Source organism: Maniola jurtina, chromosome 22 (genome assembly GCF_905333055.1).
Source record: "Maniola jurtina chromosome 22, ilManJurt1.1, whole genome shotgun sequence".
NCBI classification, from domain to species: domain Eukaryota; kingdom Metazoa; phylum Arthropoda; class Insecta; order Lepidoptera; family Nymphalidae; genus Maniola; species Maniola jurtina.
In genome coordinates this window covers 536,120-551,814 of record NC_060050.1, presented here as the reverse complement: position 1 = coordinate 551,814, position 15,695 = coordinate 536,120, and the positions used below count along the sequence as shown (strand labels likewise).

Here is a 15,695-nt window from a genome sequence, read left to right as displayed (position 1 = left end):
ACGTCATATACATTTGACATAATTTGACGTACTTTTTTTAGTAAAATTTGTAATTAAAAAAATTGGTTGTCTGTAAAGTCGGTTTACTGACGATAGTTGAACGTGACAACAAAGGCCGATTGTGCTTCTTTGTCGCTCGTTCCGCGCTCTCGCTTGCACTTCAAGCCTTACATGGAACGCCTCAGAGCGAGGTAACGCCGCATGAGTCATGTTTTTTCGTGCGTGCAGCCGGCTCTATCGAATTATAAGACGTTGTCACGTCAAAAACGGTTAGTAAACTTAAACTAATAGCGGACGTGGATTTTACGAATTTTGGAAGACCTCTATTTAATAATTAAGGGGGCGCCGCGTGTGTCGGCGAGCGCCGGCACAGACGAGGTTCATACTTGTATAGTTTCCGCAACTTGTGAATAACTACAAACTTGACATTGGCTAATCTGTGTAAAGTCAGGCGAGAGAGAAAAAAAAGAAATAATTTATTTTTGACATAAGCATCATCCCAATTGTTTTCGTTCGTGACGTTTGACGGTTGTTTTAGTACAATGCGCGCAGTCATACGCCTGGTGTTCATATTGGATTACTTATTTTGCATTATGCATTGCCCAAGTTTTGAGTCTCAAAATTTCAAAACAGTTTGTCGGTCTAAGGTTGAAATCATAGCGCATTTTGACTTTGCTCAGATTTAAGACACTTAGAACGAGACAGCGTTATACCGCTGGCATAAATCTGTCTCGTTTTAATTGACACTTAAGTCTAAGCAAAATTCGTGAGCTGTATGTATGTATGTTTTGTTTTGATTTTGTTCTTTTTTGTGTGTACACATATTAATGTGCTAGTTCGCGTTTGTTATAAATGGTCCCTGGCTAGATTTGCGTGGTTCGCTTAAGCCAGTCGAAATTCGCAGACTAAGGATAAAAGATAGATGAAGCATGAGAACGAAAATAGCTTCAAAGAACTTAACCAGTGAGTAAATTGCCCCAAACCATATTCAATTAGAAGAGCTAGAACCCAGAGCCACAAAAGAGTACCAATCTAATTGCATAGTATATCGTAATCACTGTCAGAAGCCAGCAAGAAATATTATACATCGACCTTTAGAAAGAGCTTTCGGCTTCGTAAAGTGCTGTCTCTGTCACTCATTCCTGTGTGATGTTTTGTCTGTCTCAACCACAGAGACAACGACGAACGAAACAGCTATCTTTCTAAAGGCTTTCGATGTACAATATTTCTTGCTGGGCACTGTAAATTGTTGTTAATGTGGCTAATACTGGAGTATACAATCTCTGAACAAAATTGACAGGTATAAAATGCTATCTTTTCTGTGCGGAGCAATATGAAAGGGATAGCAATATATTTGGACGAGCCAGTTAAGGGATTGTGTGATGGCCGGCTTCTCTGGACTATTTCATTTTAGATTTGGTTCAGTCTTCCGTCTATCTTATATCTAGAGTCTGCGACCAATTGGTAGTTTTAATTCCTCGCAAAAGTTATTTCACATTATATTTACTCAATTCTTCTGTATATTTTTTTACTTGTGCGATTTTACGAAGGACTAATATTATAATTTTAATTGATTGATTAACATGTACTCGTCACACGGTTTCGCTTGTGTCAAAGGCTGTTTGCGGCCAAAACTAATAGACTTGTATGATATTCGGTCACAATGTAGATTGTACAATTTTTTCTAGTTAGGGCTTTTGAAGGTTTTGGTGCTAATTCGGGCGTACCAATATTGTTATACCCTTAAGAAAGCAGAATAACGCAGATCATCTTGGGTTGAAAGACCGCTAATCTTGTACTTGCGCAGCAGACGATTTAGCTAGATGTTTACTCTGAAAAACAAATAACTAAAAAAAATTTTTAAAGGCAAGTTAGTAGGAATCTTCTAGGCAAGGGCGCTTCAACCTAGACCTCGTCATTGTTTTCCATTATGCATAATAATTGTCGTCAAGCGCAAGCCTATCTTGAAATATAAAAATAAAAAAGATCTATAAACTTAGTAAGTATAGTTTGATACATCCGAATTCGCACCATTTATTTCCGTCAATTATTGGGCTGAAATAATTTTAAATAATTATGAAGCTGTAATAAAAGATAATAATATGCTTCTAAAACTTGACTCTTTCGTGGCGACTTGATTATGAGGGTAGGTGCAAAAATGTTATCACTCCGCCACAGTTTAACTAACATACAGTTTGGAAATGTACGCCAATAAGGTTGAAATCTATAGAGTGCACTTTGCCTTTGCTTAGACTTAAGTTTCTGTTAAAACGAGATAGATTTATGCCAGCGGTATAACGCTGTCTCATTTTAACCGTGTCTTAAGTCTGAGCAAAATCAAAGTCAAAGTGTGATCTCAGGCCTAAAAGCTTGTTTCTAGAGCAGCGTAGAATAAAGTTCATTACGCTACCCATACACGATCTTTACCGTCAAGTTTGCAGGTGACTTGAAGAGGCGTCCAATAAACTGATAGCCACACACCGTCAAGTGTGCATGTCATAATGCACACTCATAGCTATCCGCCGTCAAGTTCACTTGACGCAGCTTCAAGTCCGCTGTAAACTTTGACCATATGTGTATGACCAGCGTTAGTCCGTAATGGTTAAAAACCTCGAGTTACAAAACAGCACCAAACAGAATAGCTTCAAAACTGCTATTATAACGGCATGTCGTATTAAAAGAGTAATTTGAATAATGTCGGCTAAGGATCAATAATAATAATTATCGGCCATACATCAGCGCGCAACCAGAACGCAAGCAAAACCAGGCAAAACTACAATTTTGGAAACGTGTTCCACAACTGTATGCTTGTTAAACTGTGACTGCCTCATTTCCCAGTCGTCATTCTATTATCTACTAATTTTGGAAGCTTAAAATTGTGATTTTAAGTGGCATTGGATTTTGAATCTGTTTGTACGTCAGACTGACCTAATTGTGCCTATTTAAAAGTACTTAAACATTAATTGTAGCATTGTTCGCAGTTTTTTATTATTGAACATACCTGTTATAGGTTTTGTATGCCGCCGCAGGCAAACGCGATTATGTATATTAATTAATAATGATAATTGTATTTTTATATGAATTAAAATGCAATAAACATTACGCTGAGTGTTTTATTTCATCAAACCAATCTGAAAAAAACGCATCGAATTTATACTCTTCAAGTATATCTACTGATCGTTCACTATAACTTGTCCCTTGCCGTCATGTTGGCACCATTGCAGTTCACACAATAATAAAACCTAAGTTCTAAGGCATAAAGCAAACAAAGCAATGTTGCCAACATGACGGGAAGGGACAAGTTATAGTGAACAGGAGGTAAGATGTACGTTAGCGGTCGGAATTTGACCTTTACGGTTTCCTCCAATTTATTTACGTCTGAAAGGATCCACACCATATCCACACTGTCCATAGACTCGTCCGTTCCTCGAAGAGCATGGAAGAGCACGTTCAGTTATCGATCCTGGTTATTATTATAGTGCGCGTTTCATCGAATAGTACATGAATAGTACTATGGCGTTATGTTGGCTCCCCTGTCTGTCCAAGTCATTGGCACCATATTTGCATAAGAAGACGCAGATTTTGTTTATTTTCATCAACCGGTGACCCCGCCGTACAAACGAAGGAAGCACAACTATCGACCCACTATCGACCAAATCTCTGTAATTACACGTCACGCACACAAACTCAACATAAATTCTACGAAACTGGCCACTTAACACCTTCCGATACGCATTTGACACAACGTAGTGATTATATTTTTTTGTTTGACACTTCAATGAAATAATTTAATTTTAAATCGTATCGTAATCGTGCTGTGCAAATTACACAACTTCAAATTGAAGTCTAGGGTTGTCAGAAAATAAATGGGGTAATTTTGCCTAAAAATGAGCAATTTTTTTTTCATTATATTTAGACAAATTTATATTTTATTTTTGATGACAATCATAATATAACTAAGCGAAAAAGGCTGTTTTGTTAATTAAAAGATTTTAAATTGATATTGAAATTTAACTAAAACAAAACTTATTACTAAATTGTAGTACATTTAATATACCAGTCTCCGTCATAATAGCTGCATGCCAAATTTATCATGAAGTACCTAGGTACCTACGTAATTGGTGTACTTACCATGTTGTCTTCTATGTTTTTTGTAAATGTATATGTTTGTGTGTGCAATAAAGAAATAAATAAATAGGTAATCAAAATCTTACTACATTAATAATATTATTTAGTTATAGTTAGTCCATGATAGGTAGTAGGCACCCACCAAAACAACCTTAGCGACGAACGGAGGACTCGTCACGCGTGATGTGGTCAAAGATGGGACGCTATACGGATAGCTAGAATATTTATCTTTATTTAGGTATTTTTTAAGGTCATAAATGTCAGAAAACACAAGACAAATAAAATATGAACCCATTTTGAATAAATAACTTTGAATTTGGCTTAGAGAAAAAAAAACCGCTACCCAAGAGCCGCTTTGTGTAATTTGGTAAGAGATCTGCGATATAGGGATGTAAACTTGCCCGGTGTATAACACCAAAAGTAGTGAATAGTCTACTAACCCTGCGAGATACGCTAAATAAAATCGCTAACTGGTACATACTTGGATTATTATTAAATATTTTTAGTGAATATATTGCGTTTTTACATTTGACTTTTTAACTTTTTTATTTTTAACTGTCAGGATACGATTATATAGTAAACATGGTGATGGGCACCCTGTTAAGCAGAGATTTTCAATAAGGCCAGAGGCCCTATACTGTAATTAATCAAAATTATGTAAAAACAGAGTAGGTAAATTTTAATACGTTGCAATCGATAAATTATTATTTTCTAGCATCGAACATCCATCGATTTGTAACTATCATAATAAAGACTAATCTAATGAGATCTCATTTTAAATAATCATCGTGAAAGGGAAAAATAGGGAAAAATAGGAAAATAGGCAAATTTTCATATGTGAATGGTATCATTCCATAACGCACACATACTCATCAACTGACAGTTCCCCTGCTTCATTTGACTTTTCGGAGCATACCATCCTGAGTATTTATTCATCCAAGATTTTCATTTGATTTTCCTGAATGAATAAAATGAAAATAAACAAAATCTGCGTCTTCTCATGCCAATATGGTGCCAATGACCACCCAACAGACAGGGCAGCCAACATAACGCCATAGGTACTATTCGATGAAACGCACTATACTAACATCTTATACTAATAGCATTCTTTAGGTAGAGATTAGTAGAGATTTCTCTTAGGTTGAGACTACGAATCTCTAAGGAAATGTGAATCAAGCTCAAAAACTGCATCATGAATTAGCTATCGCGGTTGGCAAAGCTCTATATACCTAACAGTAATGTTATTCGTAGGGTTGAGATCTATAGACCCCACTTTCCCTTTGCTGACTTCAGCACAAGTTTCAATTCACAGATTTGCCAGCGCTATAAACCCTGTCTCATTTTAAATTTCAAACCATTATCTAGTAGAGAATTTATTATTTAGTAGAGAATAGAGAACTTTGATATGAAATCACTGATAGAGAATATGTCATAGACCGCGACAGGTCGACATAGCAATCGGGGTGGGGACGCACAGCACCCCCTGCTAACCCGGTGCGAGATAGCGTGGGTGTGCGGGGCGTCCCCCCGTCTTATCATATCCCGATTGCCATGTCGACCTGTCGCGAACTATAGTTATATTTGCTTGCATAGCGTGCGCTTCATCAAGCTTCTGGCGAACAAATGACCAGATCCTGACCTTTCAATTCAAGTAGGTACCTACTATGAGAGCGCACAAATGACGCAGACTGCGTGCGAGTTGATGATTCTTATTTCCGATATTTTTTACCCATGATTTTTACCACGGAACAGAAACAAATACGTTCATGGAAACAACATCCAAGGAAACAACTGTTTTCTGTTCCGTGATTTTTACGAATAAAAGTGACAATGTTGAATTGTCAACATCAAAGCTTGCATCAAAGATCAAACCTAAATAAACATCAACAATGAAACACAGATTATTGTTATTAAATTAATTAAATATCAAAATGGTTAAATAGAAAATGGAAACAATATGCATAATTCTGTAAAATAGGTACATTTCATATCAAAGTACCAGTAATCTTGAGGGTAGATCGAGGTAGTCTCCAACGGGTCTCACAATCAGCAAGTTAATGGAAAGCAGCAGCAACACGGGGACCGGGCGACAGTCGCGCTTGCTCGGCAGACTGCTCGGCAAGCTGCGCGGCGAGCATCGCTACTCTGCTCTCGATAAGAACTTCTCATTTACTTCCACCGGGTAACTGACTCTTAGGCTGAGATCTATAGACCGCACTTTGACTTTGCTCATAAAACGAGACAGCATTATACTTCTGGCATAAATCTGTCTCGCTTTAACTGAAACTTAAGCTAAACAAAGTCAAAGTGCATAGTGCATTCTATAGATTTCAACCTTATATCAAAAAATGTTCACCTTGATCTACTCCACGTGATCAAATCAGAAATAGGAGATCCGTAGAACTAGAGTAACTGATTCGCTCAACGGATTGCGAAGCTGAAGTGGCAATGGACAAGGGCACGTAGTTCGAAAACCCGATAGACGTTGCGGTTCCAAGGTGCTAGAATGACGACCTCGCGCCGAAAAGCCCAGCGTTGAAAGATTAGGTGTGCAGATGATATCAAACGAGTCGCAGGGCGTTGCCAATGGCGGCGGCGCAAGATTCTAGCGTGTGGAAGTCCCTACAACAGACCTAGGTCTAGCATTGAACCCCTATCGGTTAATGATGATGATAATGTTGGGTCAACAAATAAACATAATAATGTAGGGTTATTCAAAGGGCGGATTAACCTGAAAAATTTGCAATGAATAATTGGCGGTCCCTCTGGTGGTGCAAATGTTCACGAGCGACTGTAATCATTTATCATAGAACCGGCCTCGTTTGCTCGCTAGTTCGGATGCCCGCGGTTTCGCTCGCGTGGATTTCGGTTTTTTAAAATCCCGTAAGAACTCTTTGAAATACCGGGATAAAAAGTAGCCTATGTCCTTCCCCGGGATGTATCCCATGTCTGTATCAAATTTCATTAAAATTGGTTCAGCGGTTGGGCCATGAAAACGTAGCAGACAGACACACTTTCGCATTTATAATATTAGTATGGATAAAATCCTAATTCTATTATCTTCTTGCAGCATGAGTGAAAGCGTGGGCTGCGGCAGCACGAACGAAGAAGAAGAAGTGGAAGCTCCCAGAGCTGGCGTGTCCACGCCCACCATAGATGATGCGCAGTTCGCGGCTAACATTGACCTTAGGTGGGCATAACTTGGGCGATGGAAGGATAATAATCGGAGCATTGATAGCTTAGTGGTTAAAACTATTCTGAGGGTCGGGGGTTGATCCTGAAACTTTTCGGAGTTATGTGCGTTTTTAACCCCCGACCCAATAAGAGGGGTGTTATAAGTTTGACGTGTGCATCTGTGTATCTGTCTGTGGCATCGTAACTCCTAAACTAATGAACCGATTTTGATTTAGTTTTTTTTTTGTTTGAAAGGTGGCTTTTGATCGAGAGTGTTCTTAGCTATAATCCAAGAAAATCGGTTCAGCAGTTTGAAAGTTATCAGCTCTTTTCTAGTTACTGTAAACAAACACTTGTAAACAATTAAATATCACTTGTTTTAACGGTGAAAGAAAAGATTTATCGTGAAGAACTCTGCATGCCTGAGGGTTTTCCATAATGTCCTAAAAAGTGTGCGAAATTTGCCATACCGCATGCTACTAAGTATATCTTTTTATATTGTATCCTTGCTCAGTAGTGACCCGCGATGGGTTGATCATGAATCTAACAATTAATGGATGCACAATCCATTTAAAGGTACGGCGGCCAGTACTTGACTCCGGAGCAGTTACCAGAGTTCTGCAACCAACTTCACCATTTGGTAGAGGTGATCAGGAACATACAGTCTTATGGAAAAGTCACTGGAGAGTATCCCAGGTAAACGTGTAGACTTACCAGATTTGATTACTTATCTACCAAAAATACGCCAGATCATGTTGACAATAAAAAAGATGGATAACCGATATCCTGAAAGGTACAAGACTGTTTCTAGTTAGAAAGTTGCACCTGGATATTAGAAACCAAAGAAACGGGTTTCAAGGAAATATTTTTATCATGGCACCATGGACGAATAAATAGGTACTCATGGTATACATGATTATTTTGCAACCTAATGGCAACGTCGCATTGTAGGTACCTATTTGTAAAACATTCAAAGTTAGTTAGTCCGTGGATGTTTAATCTTAGAGTTCCCACGGGATTTTAAAACCCAAATCCATGCGGACAATGTCCCGGGCATTATCTAGTCTAGTCCTACCAATATTATAAAGGTGCAAGTTTGTATGTATGGATGGATGTATGGATGTTTGTTATTCTTTCACGCAAAAACCATTGGATGGATTTGGCTGGGAATGATAATAGATTATTATTAATTAATCATTACAGCGAGCTAGAGCGTCGCTTAGAGCAGGAAGCGCGTGAGGTGGCAGCGCTCGCGAGCGAAGCGCGCAACGCTCAAGAAGCGGCGTCGCGAGCGCGCTTGCAGCGACGAGCGTTGCACGCTGAGCGAGCGTCGCTCGTCGCTCATCTCGCTAAGCTGAGGGACACTGGTATGTAACGAGATCTGATGCCGAGATCTATGGAGCGCACTTTGACTTTGCTCAGACTTAAGTTTCAGTTAAAACGAAACAGATTTATGCCAGTGATATAACGCTGTCTCGTTTTAACAGTGTCTTAAATCTAAGCTTTAGGGTCGTTGGATGGGAGCAGGGGTTACTTCGTAGCAGTTCTTGATCGATAAACCGCGCAGCATATGCACGAGCAGTGCATAACATATCTCTATGCTGCGTGTTACTCTCGCTACTAAACATCCCTGGAAAGTAGGTATGTAATACTCACTACCAACCACTACACAATAACAAACAAATTCAGGGTTAAAAAGTAGCTCATGCCACTATCCAGTCTTCAAATATACCTTTGTAAAAAAAAATCACGATTGTCCATCACTCTGTTGCGACGTGATTGAAGAACAAGCCAACAAACAATCACACTTATGCATTTAGAATATGGATAGTGATTATCAAATTACTTTTATGGCTTTCATTCAGTGATGATCACGTAGATAGAGTTAGCAGATGGGTTCAACGATCAACTGCGCGACTGACTTCAGTTAAACACTGAATAATATTTCAACAGAAGTGCGGGAGCTCGAGAGTTCAGTGCGCATGTCGGATCGCAAGCTATACAAAAGCTGGGAGGCTTTGCGCGACGCCACGGACCCTGCCGCCTTCGAACCATTGCTGGAGGAAGTTAGAGTAAATACTAAATAGCACTGTACCTTTCTTTGTACTTAGTTATATTCTATCACTAGCTGTGCCCGCGACTTCGTTCGCGTGGAATAGTGACTTTTCGCGCTTTATATAGCCACGGACGCTCAGGCGCGAGGCACCGTGATTCTTTAACGGTCCTATACACTAAACATGCTCACGAATTATCCTTGTTTAATGTATTAAACAGAAACGTTTTGAGAAACAAAAAATAGTGTAGCAAGTTGAAAAGGTGATCTTCTTTTAGAGTCTTTCGGATTTGACGAAAATACCATATTTATCCAAAGAAAAAATGTGACACATTGCTAAAATCACGAAAAATCAACCAAAACGCCTTGTAAAGTTTCCGTAAATATGATTTGCCTACTGCAATAAACACGAAACAAAAATCGTTTTTACTAAAGTAAGGAAATGAAGTAGAATTAGCGAATCTATTTTTTACTTGAGTCCTTTCATTATTTAATGAAAAATATTCTAACATTCTAAATATTTCCACAAAAATTCCCCATACAAAATCGTATGGGATCATTTGTCACTGATATAATACAAACACGCCTGGCTTAGAATTTTATTCCGCCAAGGGCTCTCGGAGCAGGCGCACGCCGCTCGTCGCCCCGCCGGGATTTCCCGCGAAATTTAGATCGACTCGCCGTGTTTTTGCACATTGGAGCAAAAAACGAGAAGTAAATAAAAATTTACTTGATAAAATTATAACGTATTTAGATCGAAACTACTTATTTACTAAGATAAATTTTGGCATTTTTATGGTTCTGTAGCCAAAGAATGTCAACGGAACCCTAAGCCTTCGCTAAAATTAAAAATACATCATTGTCATCATGATCACCCCTTTTCCGACCCACTACTGAGCCTCCTCAAAAAGTATATAAAGTTTTTATCTTTTACGATGGTACGGAGCCCTTCGTTTGCTAGTCTGACTCGCACTTGACTGGGGGGGGGGGGGGGGGTTATCCGGGTCTTAACATTTCATGAAAAAATATTTAATCGACTTTTCGCAATTTTTTTTGTTTACTACAGACGAAAAAACGAAAGATAAACGAGCTTAGCCATAAAAAAATGTTTTAAAGCAACTCACTCTACTTTTCTCATGGTTCTATTCATCCCGAAAAAACAACGAGTTCCCAGGAGATTGTCAAAAACGTAAATCCATGCGAGTGAAGGTCCGGGTATCAAGTAATGCGCAATAATGCGCGAGCGAAGCGAGCCTACTTTTTTATATTGTTACAAAAAAATCTATATTAATATTAGCGAAAGTACTTTTCAGGGATCATCTTCTTAGCCAAAATTTGATTCTATTCAGAGACAGCTTGCAGCGTGAGTGAAGCGAGCACAAAATCGCAGAACAATTTATTATGCATTTTAATAACAATTTCCTGTTGTATAGATTATGCCCTTAAAATCAAATAGTTCCTACGGGATTTTGAAAAACCTAAATCCACGCGGATGAAGTTGCGGACGTCAACCAGTTATAAAATATTTAAAAAATTCTTGTAGGTTCACAAACGTATTAGTTGAGTGCTACCGTTAAATTTTTTTACGTGAAGTGCATTTTCATGCAGATTACATCTTATTTATGACGGAACGTCTACTTTGTTTGACCACGTGCTAAGATGAAGTTTTTTGTAACATTATCACCTTCACGCGAACCTAATAAGAACTGCCATAGTATACCATTACGTGTGGACGGTATTAAACTTATTTTACGAGGTACCATCTAGTTTTTTCTACGAATCTTATAGTTTTATCATAGATAGCAATCCACCCGGCTTCGCACGGGTAGCTTATCAAAGTTTTCGTAAGGATCTCTAATTTTTTTGAAATTAGATAATAGCTTATGTCACTCAGGATTAATGTAGTTTTCTGCTGGTGAAAAAATTTTCAAAATCGGTTCAGTAGTTCCAGAGATTACTCTCTACAATCAAACTTACACACTTTATCTTTTTATAATTTTAATATAGATAATTATCTATAATATATACTTACCCCTGGTTTATTTAACAAAAGCAAATAAATTATATTATAAACTCGAAAATTGAAAATTTTGTCATAGTCGACGCGGCGCGGCGGCCCACTGTGCTTTCATAAAAGAATAGGGGAGCGCGCCGGTTGTTACCTACTCGCGCTATGATACCTACCATCGACATCGGATGGCGGCGTTTAGGGCTCTTTTTTATTTATGAACCGATTGACATGAAATAAACACTAAATGCTAAGTGAAGCTTACTACAATATATAAGTGAAAACCGTATCTAAATCGAATAAGCCGTTTCTGATATTAGCGTGCACAAACACACAGACAAACAGACAAACAGACAAAAAAAAAATTAATTACAATTTCGGGTTCGGCATCGATATAATAACAACCCCTGCTACTTTTTTTTTATATATTTCCATTGTACAGACACCACTTTTCTACAATTTTATTATAGGTATGTATAGATAGATACTGTCCGAAACTTTTGGCTTCACGGAAGACCAGCGCTGTGCCTGCGTTCCCGACACAGGCGCAGCAAATGCTGAGTGGAGTCCATTTTGGTACCACACACCAGTCACCACGCATCTCATTCTATTTATTTTATATTATGTATGTAGATAACATATGTTTGTGATACCAAATAAATTTCTTTCTTTCTTTCTTTTCTTTTCTCTCTGTACCTCAAAACTGTACTGGAGTGGAGAAGGATATGAGGGTTCTGGGGGTTTGGAGCTGAAAGGTAATTGTATCTGACCGGCCCCGATGGCGGAGTTTGCTTGGCCAAATGGGCACTCGGGGCTGTAGTGCGTTGATAATGATGATGATGATGACTGAACCTCAAAAAGAAAAAAGGAACTCTTATAGGATTATTTCGTTGTCTGTCTGACTGTCGTGTCTGTCAAGAAAAGGGAATCAAAGCCCCTAGCCCTACTACTACTCATGTCATAATTGTTGGGCTACTTCCCGTTGACCTACAATCATGACAGGCAGGAAGGTAGGTCTTATAGCATAAAGGGAAAATCCTGAAAACCGGTTACCTAAGTCCCTACTCCAATCCTATGTCCAGCAGTGGAAGTCCATCGTTGATAAAGATGATTTTCCTTCGATATTTTGTTTCAGACTAAACAAACAGCTCTGGAATGCCTAGTCCGGCTGATAGAGAGTCGTCAAGCCAGCATGTCCCGCACGCCCACGCTGCATCCGCTCCCGGCGCCATCCAATGACGATGAAGGTTTATTTCAAAGAATATACTCACAGATTAATAACTTGATTTTTTTATTAAACTTGTCAAACATATTTGAGATATATTTAGGTACGAGTGTAAATTTTTCACAATTTTCCACGGCTTTTCAATTGGTTAAACTGATTACGGTTGCTTGCTACGCCTGTAAATTGTTATTCGTACCTATTGTTGTAGTTATCTTCTTCTTCTTTATGTGTCTCTCCATTACTGAAGGTCAGCAGTCAGTTTTTTAAACTTCTCCTTGTCCATGGCTAGCCGGAATAGTTCTCCTACGGTTTTTATGCCAGTCCACTCCCTTATGTTACGTAGCCATGACTTCTTCCTTCTTCCCACCCCTCTTTTTCCAGCAATTTTTCCCATCATAATTATCTGCAGCAGGCGGTACCTATCGTGTCGCAAAATATGGCCCAGGTACGAGATCTTACGCTGCTTGATGGTTTTAACTAACTCGGTCTTCTTCTGCATCCTGGCAACCTTCTTGTAGTTACCAATCCTTGTTGTAGTTATCACAATATGTTTAATTGCAAAAGCTAAATTGCTTCAATCACAACATCTTCAAACAACGTTCTAGCAGTAAACATATTGTTCAAGACCAATTATATTGTTTACCAAGCCAGATAATAGATGGCGCTGTACGACCAATATGTCGCGGTCTTGGTCGATTATGTAAGGAATATATACTATATATACTATACACATATTATATGCTTAAGTGTTTATTTATTGGTTTGTCCTTCAATCATGTTGCAACTGAGCAACGGATTGAGGTGATTTTTTTTGTATAGGTACATAGGCAATACAATATCCCAGAAATCAAGGAGCCCCACGGGATTTCTAAAAACCACGCGGACGGAGTCGCAAGCATTTTTTTTAATTTTTTTTATTCAGATAAGTACAAGTTAGCCTTTGACTGCAATCTCACCTGCTGGTAAGTGATGATGCAGTCTATGAAGGAAGCGGGCTAACCTGGAAGGATTAAAACCCATACCCCTTTGGTTCCTACACGGCATCGTACCGGAACGCTAAATAGCTTGGCGACACGGCTTTGCCGGTAGGGTGGTAACAAGCCGCGGCCGAAGCCTCCCACTAGACCAGACCAGAAATCAAAAATTATGAAATTACAAACACCTATCTTTGGTTGCTGCCTTGCCATGGTTCCACGAAAGTCCCACTCTTTTTAGTTCTGCTTCAGTGGACCTCCTTCAGGTGTTGGTTGGTCGACCAGGTGGTGGAACAGCCAAAGATAGAGAGACATGGAAATGGTCCATGAAGGAATAAAAGGACTCCATCATCATCATCAAAATTCCAAACCTGAAGCAGGCGAGCATCAACGCGTTTTTTTTAAATTATAGACTAGCACTTGGCAGACCTGCTAGCAAGTGATGATCCAGCCTAAGATGGAGCGCGCTTGCCTAGAAGTTGCCTATTCACTCTTGACTTGAAGGTACCCATATTATAGGTGGAAGGGAAAACTGATGCCGGAAGGGCGTTCCACGTTTTACCATAACAAGTACGTTTCAGATTCGCTACAAATAGGAAGCGTGCGCAAGCGACAGGAAAGTCGCCGCTCGACCAAGCGTAAGAGAAAAGAATATTCCAGAGAAGCAAGATCCGTGCCTTTGTCCAGCGAACCCAGCCGCCACAGCCCACAACAGGTAAATCTAAACCACAGTGTAACAAAAGACAGAACTTCGGTCTATTTCACAGCCCATCTATTTAAACAATGTAGGTAGAGTGTATCCCGGAGAAGGACATAAGCTTCTTTTGGTCCCGGAAAATCAAAGAGTTCCTACAAGATTAAAAAAAATCCTAAATCCATATGTACTTAGGTCTCGTGGTAAATGACGACCACGACGACTCTGCCATGCCTCTTCCAAACAAGGTGTGACCAGAAAGCTGGCAAAAACAAAGACAGGTATTATCAACTACTGAAGATACCACAAATAAACTGCGAATGCGTCAACAAACTGCGTCTGTTCTTTTCATATTACATATTAGTAAGAAGAGGATGGGAATACTCTAAAATTTGTGTGTGTGTTTATGTGTGTCTCTTATACTCAAAACTATTGGACGGATTTGGCTGTTTGGAATAGAGATAGCTTATATACCTTGACTGAGCACATTACTACTTTTTATCCCGATGATTTTCAGTTAGGGCCCTGACTGGGAGACAGAGTGATAGAGTTTACTCTTATACGCAAAAACTACTGGACGGACTTGGCTATTTGGAATGGTATGGATAGCTTATATCCTGATTTAACACGGTACTTTTTATCCCGATGATTTTCAGCTGGGAGACAGAGTGATAGAGTATCCCGTTTTCCAGGTAACCCTGTTCATCCAAGGGAGTGAATGCGCGTCCAGGCTGGGTACGGGCAGTACGGGAGCCGTGACTCTACGTTCTGTGGAATTGCCTCAGCGTGGAAGCGGCAGTGTTAGAGACATACTGTTCTTTACCACTGACTGAAGCTCCTTGATTATATTTCAAATAAAGCTGCATATTCTTCCTTATTTTGCTTTTATTTTGACTAAACTGAACACAAGGTAAATTGACTGTGAATCCTAAAAATGCTGATCTCATTTGAACGTGTGTAGGTATTTAATCCTTAGTTTATAACCTGCGCAAACCGCCTTGTTGCAACTTGCAGCTTCATCGGATTACTTTTTTTGCGATCACTGAATATATTATTATTAGAGCCCTAATTTTATCAGGCCGGGTTCACTTGGTCACGTGAACCGAAAATGTCTATGACAGTGCACTCTTTCGACAGCTCTCGCTAAGTCTTATTTTATAAAAGAGGGAGTGTGAGAGAAGAAAGAGATATCTTATAAGTTACGCATTTGAAAGAGAAGTTTATTTTTAGGCTAATAAGAGTCGTTATTTATTTGCGAAGTGATCCTTCTATACCTACGTCTGGATTGTGCATCCTTAGTTATATGGAGGAAAGGGTATTCTTGGGAAAATTGAGTAAAAAAAAACATTGGAATATCCGTCATAGCAATCAAAGCTTTATTATCAGCTAAAACTTAGTATTTTTTTAAATAAAGTAGTAAATCTAGACTACCATAATCA

The 15,695-nt window shown here is 39.0% G+C and overlaps 1 protein-coding gene and 1 long non-coding RNA gene across 2 annotated transcripts; one reads left to right on the top strand and one right to left on the bottom strand.

Moving 5' to 3' along the window:
• Positions 1-479: 479 nt before the first annotated feature.
• Positions 480-3,325, bottom strand: LOC123877065. The gene is made up of 2 exons (XR_006798487.1): positions 2,775-3,325; positions 480-2,224 (listed from the first exon to the last, which is right to left on the bottom strand). It is a non-coding gene; the product is annotated as an uncharacterized LOC123877065 (long non-coding RNA).
• Positions 3,326-5,991: 2,666 nt separating this feature from the next.
• Positions 5,992-15,133, top strand: LOC123877060. The gene is made up of 8 exons (XM_045923568.1): positions 5,992-6,310; positions 7,199-7,318; positions 7,879-7,998; positions 8,506-8,669; positions 9,256-9,374; positions 12,499-12,610; positions 14,144-14,277; positions 14,949-15,133. Exons 1-8 carry the CDS (start codon positions 6,186-6,188, stop codon positions 15,087-15,089), a joined length of 1,035 nt encoding a protein of 344 aa, XP_045779524.1. The 5' UTR covers positions 5,992-6,185; the 3' UTR covers positions 15,090-15,133.
• The last annotated feature ends 562 nt before the right edge of the window (positions 15,134-15,695 follow it).